This window comes from Sinohyriopsis cumingii, chromosome 10, assembly GCF_028554795.1.
Source record: "Sinohyriopsis cumingii isolate HCF-2022 chromosome 10, ASM2855479v2, whole genome shotgun sequence".
NCBI lineage: Eukaryota > Metazoa > Mollusca > Bivalvia > Unionida > Unionidae > Sinohyriopsis > Sinohyriopsis cumingii.
The window spans coordinates 2,095,539-2,112,003 of record NC_142970.1 but is presented as its reverse complement, the minus strand read 5'-3'; the positions used below and the strand labels follow the sequence as shown (position 1 = coordinate 2,112,003).

Here is a 16,465-nt window from a genome sequence, read left to right as displayed (position 1 = left end):
GTTTTGTCTTTAAATGAATTTATTTTGCTGCTAGACTGGTTATTTCTGTCTTCATTCATTCATTGGTACATAAATCTTCCATATTTACTTAAAGCCTGATAAAAGACGCTAATTCTTACATAGGATGAGTGTTATGATAGTTAACTTTGCTACATTTGAAATTTGTGGACAGTATAAATAATTATTACCTTACCAATTATACACTTCATATGTTAAATTACATGTACAAATCTTCAAAAATAATTTTAAATGTTTCGTGATAGATATATATCTTTATTCCTATACAAAATTGTTTTTGACGAGAGCAATGAATAACAAGAAAATTGCATGTACAGCAGTTGTGGATATTTTCATTTCTTAAACCAACTGCATTTTGAGCTTGAAAAATATTATTCTTGTACAAACCTGTTATGAGAGACCACCTGTATTGAGAGACTACTTTTTGTTTGTAGAACAGGTGGTCTCACAAGATAGGTGTTGCTGTTAAGTATTTTCTAAAAGTGGCATCTGATGAATTAAAACATGGCAAATGAAAAGGACAAAAAAGCCTTTTTAAACTTTTAACCTTTAACCAACACGTAAATAGAAACGGAATATTCAGATTCATTGGGGAGGGATGGAAAGGCAACAGTTGCATTTATTGGACATCATGTGTCGTTTTGAGTGTCTTGTGGGAGGAGAGATGATTGCTGTCTCCACATAAAATTCAAAATAAACCTAAAGGTTCGGAGAAAAGCAAAAAGTCTTGGTGCTCCATGGGGTTTAAATCTGAAGCTGCTAAAGGTAAAGACTGTATTTTACCAACTTTTTAGGTGAAAATGATTGCCTTTGCTGCATTAGCCTTAGATCACACTTCTTAACTATTTAAATGCATGTTTTCCAAGTCGACAAAGCAGTCATGATAAACTACATCTTCATGAAATTCAGTACATAAAAATTACTATATTACTTAATATTAATCAACTCACCAAACACGCATCAGCCTTTTCCATCGGTAAAAGTTGGTCTTAAATCTCATTTCTCTTACAGTGGGCTATATACATAATCCGTCTAATTTTTTCCATGACTAGTTGATAGAACATGTTATTTATTACAATAAAAACTTGCAGACTTGGAAAAGGATGTTGATGGGCTTATCTGGGTTTTCAAAATTGGTCTGTTTGGTACCAGTCATATCGAGACATGTTGCAGTAGTCATTTTTATAGCAGTATATTGCAATACAATATATATATATATATATACACACACACACACACACACATTTTTTTCTCCAAATTGTTAAAATGGCAACAAGAAAGTTTCCATAATCTTGGGCAAAAACTTAATTCATCGCACCTTTGATGGATTGATTGTAGGTCAGTAAACGAAAAAAAATTCATCGTTTCAGGGGCATTCCCACCCCCACCCCACCCCCCAATTTATAGATGTCCCTGAGTATTACACGGTATATAAATATTGGATGCAGTATTTTTATTAGGTAGCTGTTAACAACCACTCAAATGCACAAGGAAGGATGTCAAGACTTTTCATTTCTTTGGCAAGTATGATAGTAAAGAACTTTAAACATGATGAAGATAATTTTCTCTGGTATCTTGTAAGAATTTCATCTTGTAATTTCAGAGCCAGCAAGTCTGACAAAACCAACAGCTATGAGTGCCTACCAGATGAATAGTAGTGGTCCTACCAGAGCAAGTAAGTAGCACCAAATTTATTTCCATCTGATTTTTGTTACACCTGTAATGTCTTGTTGAAGGAAAAATATGGCAGGCTATTTGCTACCATAAGATTTTATAGAAATTGTATTCTTATCATCAAGATATTGTCTTCATACTATTGAGAGAAGTTGACTTAAGATACCAGGCGTTGATCATGTTTTTACATTTTACACTACCAATTACTGATTGGAGGAGGGAATATTTACCCTGAAGTAGGTGCTAGTACCAGGAAAAGAGATAGTAAGGCAATATTTTTTGTGTGCAAAACTACATTTTCAAATTTAATCTGCAGTTACAATTTGCAATAACAAATTTTAAACATTAAGCCTTCCCCACCAACAAAGATATGTTTCCAGTCAGTCAACCATCCCTGTTTCTCATTCCTGACTGTAGCATTTTTTTTATTCATATGGCTTAAAACAAATTACAAATAATCCCATTTTATAAATTTATTAAAACCAATGCAACACTTTTTCTTCTTCTTTACCTTTGCTTATATCATTGAATAAGAATTGTTGTTAAAGTAAAAAGGAGTAAATGGTTTATTATGTGGATCCGCACTACTCAGAACTTCACTATACGTACCAAGAGTGTGTCTTTATATGTAATTTTAATTTTTTTCTTATAAATTTATAGTTTATTCAGGCAATACATTTTCTGTACATTCACAGTGCTTCTTGATGAGTACAAATAATTGATTCTCCCAGCAGTGGCAGTCATCAAAACTTGTAGTCTGGCTTTAATCTGGTTATTGCTGCTACTCCGTAACTACTTGGAGGATTGACATGAAACTTTATACATGCACTGTCTTCCCTAGGTCTAGTGGGTCCTTAATAAAAATCTTATGCTGAAAAATGGCGTTAAACCCTATAACAACAATAACAACAATAAACATGATGCTGCTCAGACATGTACAATAGCCACCACAGTGGCCATCTTGAAAATCTTGTGACTTAGCCTCCCCATATATCAGTTTATTGTTTTAACTGAAATACTCCTTATGAAGTCTAGTTGGTCCAAGATAGAAATGATGCCAAACTGACAATCAATATCGCCAGCATGGCTACCATCTTGAAAATATTGTTATTGTAACTCCTGAATAGAAAGCCATTTTGATGTGGGGTTTTACCAAAAGACTTCCAGTTGGTCATAAATAAAAATGGCTGCAATCTGACATCTAATTTGGCCATCTTGGAAATATTGTCATCCTGAATGGAAGGTCATATCAACATGATTTTTTACAAAAAGACTTGCAATAGAAGCTCTTAAAATTTAAGAAAACTTCTACTGGGTACCCATTGTTAAATGTATACATACCTGAATTAAGTCAAATTTGTGTCAAATCAGTATTTTATAAATATCACTACCTGATGTCTTCTGGTATAAAGTCCAATAATTCATCCTCATTTTCTGATAAAAGTTCAGAAATCCCTCCATCGTCCAGTAAATTGTCATCTGACTCCCTTTCCTTGGCCTCATTGTCATATGTGGATGCTGTTTTAGAGACAGAGCTTGAGCTTTCTCTGTAACAATTTGATCACACAATTTGTGAAATTTATTCGAGGTGTGCGGCAAGATCAAGTATTCACCTTCTGTTACTTGTTACCACACTCATCCAAATCAGAGTTGTCACATGGGTAAACAAGCTATGGCATTAAGGTCAGTTATTTATTGGAAGAGGCAGACCTCTGCTTGGCACTGAAAAAAACATGTATTTGTTCAGTCAAAACATATCGTCGGCTTGAAAACAAAATGAATGCTGCTTTTACAAGCACTGGCAGAAAACTTGTTTATGGTAATTGGGTACCCTATGGATCATAGGGTTATTACTCTGGTTTGTATCAATGAGCAAGTACCTGGTTACCCATTGGCATCTTTAATGATGTCTACTTTGTTCTAAATGAAAATGGCGCTGATCTGATATTCAATATAGCCATGATAATGGCCAATTTAAATCTCTTGTCACTACCTTTCCTGAAGTAATGGTCATATGATCATGGGATTGTCACTAAAAGACTTGTAATGTTTTGTTTGTCCTAAATTAAAATGTTGCTGATCTGGCATCCAGTATATGGCCATCTTGAAAATCTTGCTTTTTGATACAATTGTGTAATGTAAAGTCATTCTGGCATGAGGTTCTTCACAAGAGTTATTATGGTTTCTAGTTGGTTCTAATGAAAATCACTAACTCTAAATATGACCTCTGTGGTGGCTATTTTGAAAATATTGATATCTCTACTCCTCTCAAATGGATGTCTATATCAACAATTGGGTTTTCACCAACAGACATACTGATACAAAGTTGGTCCTCAACATGGCAGCCATGGCAACTGTTTTCTTAAGTCTTGTAAGTACATGTACTCCCTCTGAATGGATGATCATTATGATATGGGGCTTTGCACCAAAAGTCTTCTGATGATGTCTGCCACTTTGTCCTAAATGAAAATGGTGCCAATCTGACAAACAATATGTCCATCACAGCGGCTGATTTGAAACTCTTATTTCTGAAAAATAACTGAAATGGTTTCAGCACTGCATTCAAGTTTTTAAAAAAATGGTCAAATCTTGAATGGCTGGAAATTTTGTTCAGCAGTTGTCATTCAATTTGAGTCACTCTTGTTATTCCTTCACTTTGTACAGGGATGTGATTTCCTTTGCCCATCCATCCATTTGTCTATTATGACAGATTTTAAACTCCTGGGTAGAAACTGTTGCTTTTGGGATAACCATTTGCAAGAGGGTTGATGTCCTTAGCTTCCCCCCCTCTGATATGTGGAGGGGCTGGATGGTGTCAGATGTTGGGGGTACACAAATGTGAAAATTTAAATTGAATAAATTTCAGTGGATGATGTGTGTGTGTGTGAGCAATGGGGGATTTAGAGTAAGTTTTGAGATTGGCAAGTCCTAACAACTAGCTCATCATTTATTTATAGTACCTATTTAGGGCTCTATCACTGTGGATCTATGTTTTTCAGTGGCCTCTGGGGAAGGTTCCAGCTATATGGACATTTCTAACATGCCAATGGACAAACAACAGCAGACCATGATGTGGCAACAGAACCAGTACATGGGTGATTCTGGCATCCATTCTGGGGCTACAACACAGGTACAGAAAGTTTCCATTTCATCAAAACTTGTATCAGATAAAAAATTGTGGAGCATCACTCCAATCTGCTTCATATTATCTTATGCATAAAGATGGTTTATCACTAAAATGATTGAAAGTGACATAACTTTTAAAATTTAATTGGGGGAAAGATCATCCATGTTCCTGCAATTTATTGTACATATTGAGCGACTTTTTATTTTATTGTTTGTTTTTATTAAATTAGGTTCATCAGATCATCTTTCTTGTCTTTTCTCCACAAACTCAATTCTATAGCTATAAACTTTGAATACAAGCACCTTTATGATGGAGTATTGAGAAATTTTGGAGGTACAGTAGTCCCCCTCTTGAAGGCTCCCCGATGAGTGACCACCCGCTTCTTATGGCCAGAATCCATTTGCACTGACGAGTTTGTGTTCAAAATGGTCAACACTCTAACGCAACCAGCGGCCAGCATATTAGTACAAAAATGTAAAATGTTTCCCTTACAAGCAGCCACTTTTTGTTTTAAATGTGTCCAGAACCAATAATTGATATCGTGATGTAAGGTAGGTAATCAGATTATCTCAGCCGTCGATACATGTCTCCCAATGTCAGGTTTCCGTTACTGAAAGAAGTGTTGACTGAAGTACATGTAACACTAAGATTAATATTATATCATTATCGATAAAAGCCAACATTTACAGGAAATGAGCTCAACAATGTTATGATAGAATTTTGAGCTTCACACATATGTCTAGTTCTTCTCTTTGATGATTACAACTGGACGTAATTGTCAAGATCATAACATGGTCAGAATAGGCTAAAACTAGATAGTGTGGATTACCACACTCAGAGAAATTAATCTTGAACAAAACAGGGTACCAGACAAAGACTGAAAAATCATGTGACAATACATTTATTGCTTTACGAAGAAGGCATTTTGTCCATTCTACAAAGGTTTCGTCTGCATAATACTACCATTAGCACATTAAAATAAATCATTACCAAACACTGACATGTTATCACGTAAACGGAGATGTATAATTTTAGAAGAAAGTTGGTTATTCTACTCAACGACATTAGGTGGGTTGGAGAGGGAGGACTTGCCAAACAATTTTATGTAGAAAAGACTCAAATAAAACAGTTTTATGTTGAAAAGACTTGAATAAACAATGTTATAACTGATAAGGAGATTATTCAGCAGCAGTAGGAAAATTTAGTCCCCCTATGGAAAGGCCACCCATCTTATAAGGCCACTTTCCTGGTGCAGAAGGGGTGGGTGTATAAGAGGGGGACCACTGTATTCTGATAGAATTGTTTTCTGGTGTAGTTTAGTAAATTGATCCATTGATCAGCCATTTTAGTAATGTCTGAAGTGCAACATCATTTTGTCTTGTTGAAACAAAAGATAATTGATTTCTTTAGCAAATTCAGTTAAGACAGAAAGATCATCTTCTGCTCGAGACAAAACTCAGGAGGTTTGCTGCTTACCAAATATAGTGCAGAAAGCAGTGATACAGAAATAATTGTCATTTTGTAGTTAACTTTCATTTAGGCCTTGCAGAAAATCTGATATAGCATGAAAACCATTTCCCAAATCTATTCAAACTTGCCATAATAGTAGCCATTCTGCCAATATAAAAAGCAGATTGTTGGAGCGGATTCAGATTGTTCTAGGCACCTGACCTATGGGCACCCCGAGTGGCCAAGTGGTCTAAAGCACTCTCCGTTACAGATCACTGCCATCTCATCTCTGTCTGCTTGGGTTTGAGTCTAGGATTCGGCTAATGTGGGTATGTGAGAAAGCTTTCCAGTAGCTTCTTGTGGGTTGGTGGTTCTTCCTGGGGTTTTCCCAGGTTCTTCCTCCACCATTAATACTGGCTGCCATGCATAGCATATCATGTGCTGAAAAATGGCATTAAACCCCACAAGAACAACAAGAACCTGACCTATGATATAATTCATGGATTTATCCTATAAACAGATTGAAATGTCAAGCATTATTGAATGTTAAGGATATTTTATGACATGAAGGTGGACAAAAAGTTAATTTATTTGTGACATATTCCACTCGGTATAATTGTATCTTACACTGGATTTTTTCTTTATTTATCTATCCATCTACTTTGTCTTGTTTATTTTTCTAAAGTGCAACTGACAAGTCACCCCTTCAGATGCATCTGACTTGCAAAATACACCCTGATTTTTAGGAGGATCTAAGAGAAATTTGCAGTCCATAAAAGAGGGATGCCCACTTATAGTCCAGTCGACTTGTAATTATGTATATTCTGTAATGATGATTATGCCTTCTCCAGTTAGATTTAAGTTCAGAAATTCTGCACACCATTTAGTTGAACGGAAAGGCATATGTATTTCAAGGCTTTGAACTCTTTAAGGATTGAAGACATTCTTTCAGTTAATTTGAACTTATTTCCAGGGCTGACACTAATTCGTTTTTTTTAAATTTTTAATTATTTCTTTCAGGCTCCCTCAATTAGTAGCAAGCATGGTGCAGAGGATATTGACAATGCTGGGGATAACATGGACACCTCACGGATGATGTTTGATGCCTGGGGTGACCAGGGAATGGGTCAGGGATTCACACAGGAACAGGTTGATGGTATGAACCAACATTTTCCTTTATTCTAATACCCCCATTTGCACAAACTGTTTAGCTGCCACCTTTTGTAGTTTACCCAATTGCTGTACAATTTACTCTTATATGGTGTTTCAGAATAATGTAAATTCATTTATTCTTATATATATTGATTTTCAAGGAGTATTTAAAATCTCTCACTGATACATTTATGTCATGGATATGCATAAGATGTCTGGTGGCCTTTTATGTTAAGTTGGTAATCTGTACCTTTAATCAGCCTTTATTGAAACTGTACAAACATTCTTATTTTTATTCTTAAAAAGATTGGGGGAAAAATATCCAGCTTGATGTTTAAAATTGAAGTTTATGTTAGGAAGTTTGGACTGTAACTGTAAACCTTGTATATCTCATTCATTAGATATAAACCAGCAGTTGAACCAGACTCGGTCACAACGAGTGCGTGCAGCCATGTTCCCTGAGACCCTGGATGAGGGGATGCAGATCCCATCAACCCAGATCCACCCTGACCAACCAACTGCAGTTCAAAGACTGGCTGAACCATCACAGATGCTGAAATTTGCCGTTGTGAATCTCATAAACTACCAGGTATGCAGACTGAGTTACCTTTGATCAAAGCGACATATTTCTCAACAACACCAAAACCTGGACAAGTTGTTCTTGTCATACTGAGCATGGTTATTATGATCCACCAGTGTTTTCAAGAGATTGAGGACTTTTATTAATATGTGTGTTTGCACTAGTAGGAGAAACACATTTTATTTATCTTCTTGGCCAACTTGTTTGATGAAGTAAACAACACAGAGGATTATTGATTCAGATAGGATATATTGAAATCCATACTATATGTAGAATGTCAAATATTGTGATTTACGTTCTTAATATATTTTTAAAATGGAACGGGTAAAAAAACACATTAAAAATATATCTGTCTGAGAAAAAATAGAAAAATTCATGACATGGAAAATGAAACTCGGCAAATACTTACCTTAAAAGGATGTTTGTAACTTGCTTTCTTGTAGGATGATGCTGATCTTGCCACACGAGCCATCCCAGAATTAACCAAGCTTCTAAATGATGAGGATCAAGTTGTAGTCAGTCAGGCAGCCATGATGGTTCACCAGCTCTCCAAGAAAGAGGCTAGTCGTCACGCAATAATGAATTCTCCCCAGATGGTAGCAGCACTTGTACGTGCAATGAGTAATACTAATGATGCCGAAACCACACGATGTGCTGCAGGCACTCTGCACAACTTGTCTCATCACAGGCAGGGATTGCTGGCAATATTCAAATCGGGAGGAATCCCAGCTCTTGTTAAACTTTTGAGGTCAGTTTTTTTCATTCATTTTACAGACCTGCCAACCCTCAGTATTTTTGATGTGAATTTCACGACTCGAGATAATGATTCATGGATTCACATCGAATGCAAAAAGATCATAAATTCCCTAATTCTCAATTGGCTTAAATCGTGGATAAAATAAATGTTATCCCATTAAGTGCAAGTCAAAATAGCAGCAGTGGTCACTCATACCCATAATGGTCCTGTATTGCTAGTCGCAATGTTAGTAGAACTATATTCAGTTATTACAGTTTGCCCTGGAGCAATCATTGTAAAGTATATAATCGATATTTAGAACAGAAGTTTTACAAGCACTCAAAGTAAACCAGGGCCCAACCTTTTTTTTTACATGGCACATGTACATACTCATAGCAACTGAATTTTTTAAAAACAATTGCCAAATGAAGACGGCTTTTCAATTGTAGGAATGTTTGAGATATTGAAGGATTAGTATGTATCATAATTTGCTTGAGTTCTTATTTGCCCGCTCTTGCACTGAAACCACTAATTATTAATTGTTCAACGTTTCTTTTTGTGAATTAATACCATTTCATAATTAACCTACAGAACAGCTAAAATGTGTTCACCTCCATGGAGAAAGATGTGTATTCCACAAAAAGTGAAACATAGATAGGACTACACCAAAAATTGGCCTTGCATTTTGATACAGTGTTATGCCATGAATTTTAGAATTGAGAATGTGCACAGAGGCTCATATTGTTGCTTACAATTTACCTCTCATACATGTAATATATAATAATATTATATAGTACATGTATGACAGATAAATTGTGAGCGATGACACAATCCCCTGTATGCATGTGGCAGAACGATGTGAAAAAGTACACAGCTTGCAAAAAGCAAATATATATTGGAAAAATGAAGAGCACCCAGGAGATCTCATCTCTGGATTACTTTAAGCCACCCACTCGAGTCCTGCAAGCTACCAATGCTGAAGCATTGTTTGTGAGTTTTCTTGTTAATATAACCTGCCTTTCTCAGTTGGAGATCAACAACAGTGACAGTGAAGGAGAATGTCCTATTGTAAGGAAAAATAAGACAAACTTTACCACCTCCTTAGGTGCTGAAAATTTGCAACAATTTTAGTCACAAAGATAAACTGAAGGCAAGAAGCTGTTTTGAAAACAAATTTACCATAGCCCAGTTGAGGAAGCTCAAGTCTGCCACAGCATCATGTCATGACAAATAGGGTGAAGTAGTTGTATATCAGTCAATTTGGCTACAAATAAATTTGTACATGTAATCAGTATAAATAATGTTTTAGTTGTATTTCAGGATTTTCATACAATACACTGCTAACCATCAAAATGGATGGAGCTGGTGTCATGGTAAAATTTTCACTAAATTTGTTCAGAATTCACTAATTCTTATCAATCTTTTCACTGATTATGAATCTAGATGGTTGAAAGCTCTTATTTTATACAGTTTTCTAACCATGTTTTGAATTTTTAATTAGGAGTCAGTACTATAGTATGATTAGTCGTTAATGCAGTACAGAGTTTTGCTTTTAATATAATTTATTTTCTACTTACAACCACATAAAACAAAACTGATGCATCTTATTAGGGCTGTTATATGATATTAATTGTTAGGTGGGAGTTTTCCTCTTAAGTAGTTGAGGTACCTTTTTTCTGTGAAAGATTCTATATTTTTTTTAATTATCTGCAGCTCTCCCATCGAGTCCGTGCTGTTCTATGCTATCACAACCCTGCACAATCTGCTTTTGCATCAGGATGGTTCCAAGATGGCGGTGCGCCTGGCAGGTGGGCTGCAGAAAATGGTAGCCTTGCTCCAGAGAAACAATGTCAAATTTCTGGCAATCACCACCGACTGTCTGCAGATATTGGCATATGGAAACCAAGAGAGCAAAGTAAGCAGTCCAGTCCACTGGTATCAATCACTATTTATTCAGAACACTTCATTCCTCTTTGATCTAGTTCCTGTGTTCTTTCTTTTGTAAACATTGGAACTTGTATTAAATGTGTCATATAGGGGGTTATCAAGTAACCAAATAAAAAGGGAAAAGCATGGGTGTAAGAACAGATTTTTGTTTTCTACCAGAAGATTCATGCCAACCATTACATGTGATCATAATGCTTTTTTTCACTGAGATGTCTTATGCTCACCTGTATATGGATTATGTTTTTTTGGTCTATTAAAAAACTTAAAGCAGTAAAAGTTTTGTTTGCCATTTATGTTATCTTTTTAATTCCACTCATAAAAATTTGAGAATATTCTAAAATGATTGCTGCATAAGAATATCATAAGAGCTAATTTGTCCATCATAGATCTACATGTACTTTCCTAATTGTTTTATTTATAGCAACTATGTATGACCCATTTCCAAGAAAACTGACAGGTTTATTTAATCTGAAACTTTAATCACAGATTCATTACATTTATAGTCAAGTTAGTTAGTGAACAAGTCAACTTTTAAAGAAAATGGTGCTAGATATTAAGCTTTCACCGTTTGATTTGTGGATGAAAATTCTTAGAGCAGATGGGTCTTTATAAACTTCAAAACATGTCTGACAAATCAACGCTGCTTTGCAAATTTGTGAAGAAGACTGAGAGTGATTAAATGTAGCACTTGGATGAGCACTTCATCATGCCTGTTACAGAATTTATGGACGTAATGCACATTCAGCAAATATTAGACATGTTGACTAGTTAAAGTGAGTGTTGAATATAAACAATTTTTCTCTATGCTTTGTGTTTGCATTCTGGTTCTAATCCACATGGATTTTGACCTTTTGTGACAAAAAATTTGACCTGCAGATCCCGGCAAGTAGTAAAAGTAAATGTATATTTTTCATACAGTGTACTGTAATTATGGCATGTAATATATTAGCTATGATGTCATATTCTGAATAAACTAGCGGTACTAATATTAGTACCAGTAATGTATGGATTACACTTTTAATGTTTAGATTATGCTTTTTTTTGGCATATATGCAAAAGCCCTTTCTTTTTTGCAAAAATGGGTCAGAATTGGGTAGAAGTCAGGAATTTTCAAAAGATGCTTCATATTGATTAGTTGCAGAAAAATCACACTAAAAGTTCAATTAAACTGATAGACATACAGTATTGAGGTTGATTGCTGGAATTTTTTCAGTAGCTGCAAATTCATAAATCAGTCACTGTATAAAGTTATATATGCAACTCCTGGTTTGTTTGGTACCATGTCTACTGAATTTAATTACATAGTGACTTTCAAGACAAGTGTCCAGACATTTCTCTCTTAGCACTGAGCTGTCTGTTAAACAGTTAAACAGCCTGATCACCTGTAATGTCAATCACTTCAAAATAAATGTGCAAAAGGATACTACACAAACATGAAATTAAGACAAGAATACCAAAAAAATGAGTATATGGGAGCAGTTTCAAGCAATAATTAATATAGGTTTCAGTTAGAAATGCTTTGAGCTCAATGTAGAAATGTAATTTTGCAGCTTAAATCTAGTCAGAATTGTTGCTGATGAACAAGAAATCTAGAGCAGTATTGCATACAATGGCATCACTAACTGAACTAGTTAAATAGTCTGTTCCATATGACTTATGATTTTTTTTTTAACACTGGTCACAAATGATAGTGCTTATGAATCCTCAGTTTGTTAATTTTGTATTAAATTTAAATGAGATAGTTTCATGTAAATATTTCTAATGTTTGCAAAATGATAGTTCTAGCTACATTTCCTTTCTCACATGGGAGGGGTACTTAATGGTTTTGTGCATTCTGGCTGTTGGTGACACTTTCTTGTATGCAAGATAGCTGAAAGAAAAGATACAAAGCAAACCAAATTTGTGATCCTAAGACCTGGTAACATTCTGCTGACTGACCACCAACCCCAGTACATGGTATATTTCTCCTGGAATTGTCAGTTTTACACAGTCACTGTACATTTTCCTTATGTTGCTATCTTTCTTCATTGAAGAATGCTTTAAAATGTATATGAAATAAAAGTCAGTAAATATATTTGTAAATATGCATTATTTGTTAGTGTTATTTATTTAGATCTAAACATTATCACAGGTTCAAAATCAAAATATGTGTGATTCATGCTATCAGTACAAAATCGGAAGTTCAGACTTGTGTAACGTATTGTTCATTTGGAAAATTATGCACCGGGTTCATGTTTACGAATATTCTTGAAATATTTCTGCCAAAAATAGCAAATTTTAACAAAGATCTGCAAGTAAGTAATGGTAAAAACCACCTTTTAAACTTCATTGTGTCTTGCAGCTGATCATCCTAGCCAGTGGAGGTCCAGGAGAACTTGTCAGAATCATGCGATCGTACACATATGAGAAACTTTTGTGGACAACTTCCAGAGTTCTCAAAGTTCTTTCTGTCTGTCCTAGCAGTAAACCAAGCATTGTGGAAGCAGGTGAGTTATCTGACTTCCTTGTCGAGTGTTTTCTGGTATTGAATTCGGACATGATGGAAATAAATTCAAAATCAATTTTGCTTACTGTGGCCAAAGGATGTTTCTGAATTGCAGGCATATTGACGACAGTGGTCCCCCTCTTGTACAACCACCCCTTTCCGCACTGGAAAAGTGAACCTCCTAGATGGGGATTATATGTTTGAGATACATGTGTATGTAGTAAGAAAGCTACATGTCACTTCAAAGCATTTAATGTCTTTACTATAAGTATTTATTTAAAAGTAGTATTAATTATTACAAGATTTTCTGGTCTTGAGAACAGACTTATTTCAAGTTGATATACATTATGATTTTTTATTAATGACATAAGCATGAAACACCAGTGGGATATTGTTGGCATGCGCTTTGCAAAACCATTAAAAAATTGTCATTTAAATCTTGGTACATACATTACTTGGCATTTAAAATAATTCCCTTTCCATGTACTCCATTTTCCATCCTTGTCTGTTACGATGTTGTTTATTTGACTCTTCCTGGTGTAAAATTTTTCAGCAAGAACTTATAACCTCTCTCCATTGTCGTCAAGTTGAATAATTGTAACTTTTTTCTAAAGAATTAATTCTTCATTGATGTGATGACATGTTTAAGAGTTTGACAATTTATTCCTGTGTTGCTAATTGTCCAATACTGCAATTTAATTATGCAGATGAAACTTTTGGCGAGTTTTTGACAAAATGATACTTGTATTGTCATGTGATTTTTCGGTCATTGTTTCATTCAAGGTTACTTTCTCAGTTTGTTAATCCATGAAATCTGTATTAGCCTATGATGACCATGTTATGATCTTGATAACTACATCCGGTCATAATCATCAAAGGAAAAAGCTCAACCGCTGTGTGAAGCACCAGACTCTATCACAACATTGCTGACCCCATTTCCTGTAAATGTAGGCATTATTGATATAACATCAACCTTATTGGTACTTCAGCCAACACTTTGTTCAGTAATGAAACCCTGACATTGGGAAACAGACATCAGTAAAGATAATCAGATAAACTTACTGAACCATTTGAATTAGATATTAGTTCTGGAAACATTAAAATAAAATGTGACTGATCGCAAGTGGTAAATTTGACAGATTTGAACTAATATGCTGGCTGCTGGTTGTGTTAGAGTGTTGGCCTGTCTTGACAGGTACTTTTGAACACAAACTCTTCAGTGCCAAGGGATTCTGGCCATAAAAAGTGGGTGGCTGCTGGTCATGGGGGACCTTCATGAAGGGGGACACTTTATATTGCAATGTTGCTAAGCAAAGTGCTTAACTTTGATCATTGAAAAAAATATTAACAGCTGAAGTCAGAAAATGTTTGACCTTATTATGTTCCAATATAAAATACTGTGATGGGACATTGGCATTTAAGATCGTACTGGAAGAGATTATTTGTAACACTAGGGAGTTTTGGTCAGTTTTTGCAGTATGTGGTCAGAAAAATAGGTGATCTCAGAATCGACGTACCTACCAGGCATGTAAGAAGGTACCATCATCCATTTTCAGGGTTTTCTGTCTCTAATACTATATGGGTGGAGAGTGAGTTGCACCCTCTCTAAAGGAACTAGCAATACCCTTTCATTACCACTAGGATGGATTGAGTCACACCCTCCCTTTGAGAAAGAGCAGCTTCATCTCGCGTAACAGATCAGAAAGGGATGATAGCATGTCACCCACTGCTCCCAAAAAGGGGAGAGTAGCACCCTTTCAGTCCCAAGTACCCTTTGCTTGTTTCACAGTCCAGTCCCTAGAGGGTGGGAATATTGAGATCCAAATCTGTCCATTCTGAGGATGGTTCTTACTACAGATCCGAGTCGCAGTTCCTTATGCAGTGAACAGCCGCCAGGTACTAGTTGCTAGTCAGTGGGTATCAGGCATTTGTCACTGGGTATCTACAAATGGGTACCGGGTATGGGTCTTCAGAACCTGTATGGTATGAAGATAGGTATTGGGATGAGTCTCAACCTCTTATCAGACCACATTTTCATTCTGTATGTGATTGGGAAAGGGCTTAGAGAAGCCATAATAGGACTGGGGATTGAATAAGCATTTCTTCTTTCCCTTTTGTTCCCCTTAAGCCATATGGGATGTGGGACCTTCCTCCACGGGGGTATGATTGACTTCTTCCCTTCACGCAGCCTGGGACTTGGACAATAGGCTGCATTGTAGTGAGTTAATGCATAAAAGCCGTCAACCTACTGTATCCCATGAGGCTGGATCTCACAAGAAGGAGAACTGATCTTCCCCAAAACTCTTTGGGCAGACAGAAAGGAACTTTCTCAGGTAAGAATGCAGGACATAAAGGACAATGAGTTTAACTCTGAGCAGACCAAGGCGGCTCCCCCACCCCTTGGGTCTCACATCCACACCAACCATTATGCCTTACGTGTAAGTGTATTCAGATTAAGTGTTTTCGGTATATCCCCCTCCAAAAAAATGAATAATTTGTTTTCTCATTTTTATTAACATCCCATTAATCCCACAGACCGTATTCTAGAAAAGATGGATTCTATGTAACTACGACATAAGAGTACGCTTGTCTGTAGACTTGCATACACTTTCCTTACAGTTATATTCTATTTATAGCAGTTGCCCTATTTCCAAGAAATATGCTGGTTCTACTTTCAAACTTTTGACCTCGGTTTCTTTTTATAGCAGTTGCATGGCTTAGAAGAGAACAGACTGGTTTTCTAACTTGTAATCTTTGCTTGCAGATTCTTTGTTCAAATTGACAACTGGTACAGAGCCAGTCTGTAGGTATTTGGCACTAAAAGTCAGGTTGGATTTATTCTAATCGATGCGTGTGTGTTAGAGCAAAAATGGTTTTCAAATAATTTCACAGATGGATTAGAAAAGATGAAAAATTGATTTAGAGATGAATACATGAACAACATATTACAGCATTCCATTCTAGGGCAGCTTCATGCCCCTTACAGGCTGTGTGGAAAACATTTTAATATTGGTCATAGTCGTAAAAGAAAGAAACCTTGAATTAGCTTGTTTTCCTAACTCCAGTACTATGGTAACTTCTTTTTTTTTTTTCTCAGCAGAACTAAATTGTTGTTGTTGTTGTTATTTTTGTGGGGTTTAATGCCATTTTTCAGCACAAGATAGGCTATACATGGCAGCCACTATTAATGGTGGAGGAAGAGCCCGGGAAAACCCCGGAAAGAACCACCGACACACACGAAGCTACTGGCAAGCTTTCTCACATGCCCACATTGGCCGAACCCGAGACTTGGACCCA

The 16,465-nt window shown here is 35.9% G+C and overlaps 1 protein-coding gene across 4 annotated transcripts in view; it reads left to right on the top strand.

Annotated features, from left to right (window-relative positions):
- Positions 1-16,465, top strand: part of LOC149789489 (catenin beta-like) — a 71,473-nt gene that overhangs the window by 30,330 nt on the left and 24,678 nt on the right. For all 4 annotated transcript variants that reach the window (XM_089971507.1, XM_089971505.1, XM_089971508.1 and 1 more), the window contains exons 2-8: positions 1,622-1,693; positions 4,692-4,822; positions 7,289-7,424; positions 7,822-8,009; positions 8,444-8,748; positions 10,450-10,651; positions 13,025-13,169. In XM_089971507.1, the coding sequence (XP_089827633.1) occupies positions 1,651-1,693; positions 4,692-4,822; positions 7,289-7,424; positions 7,822-8,009; positions 8,444-8,748; positions 10,450-10,651; positions 13,025-13,169 (1,150 nt within the window). In that variant the 5' untranslated portion in view covers positions 1,622-1,650. The remainder of the gene's footprint in view (positions 1-1,621; positions 1,694-4,691; positions 4,823-7,288; positions 7,425-7,821; positions 8,010-8,443; positions 8,749-10,449; positions 10,652-13,024; positions 13,170-16,465) is intronic.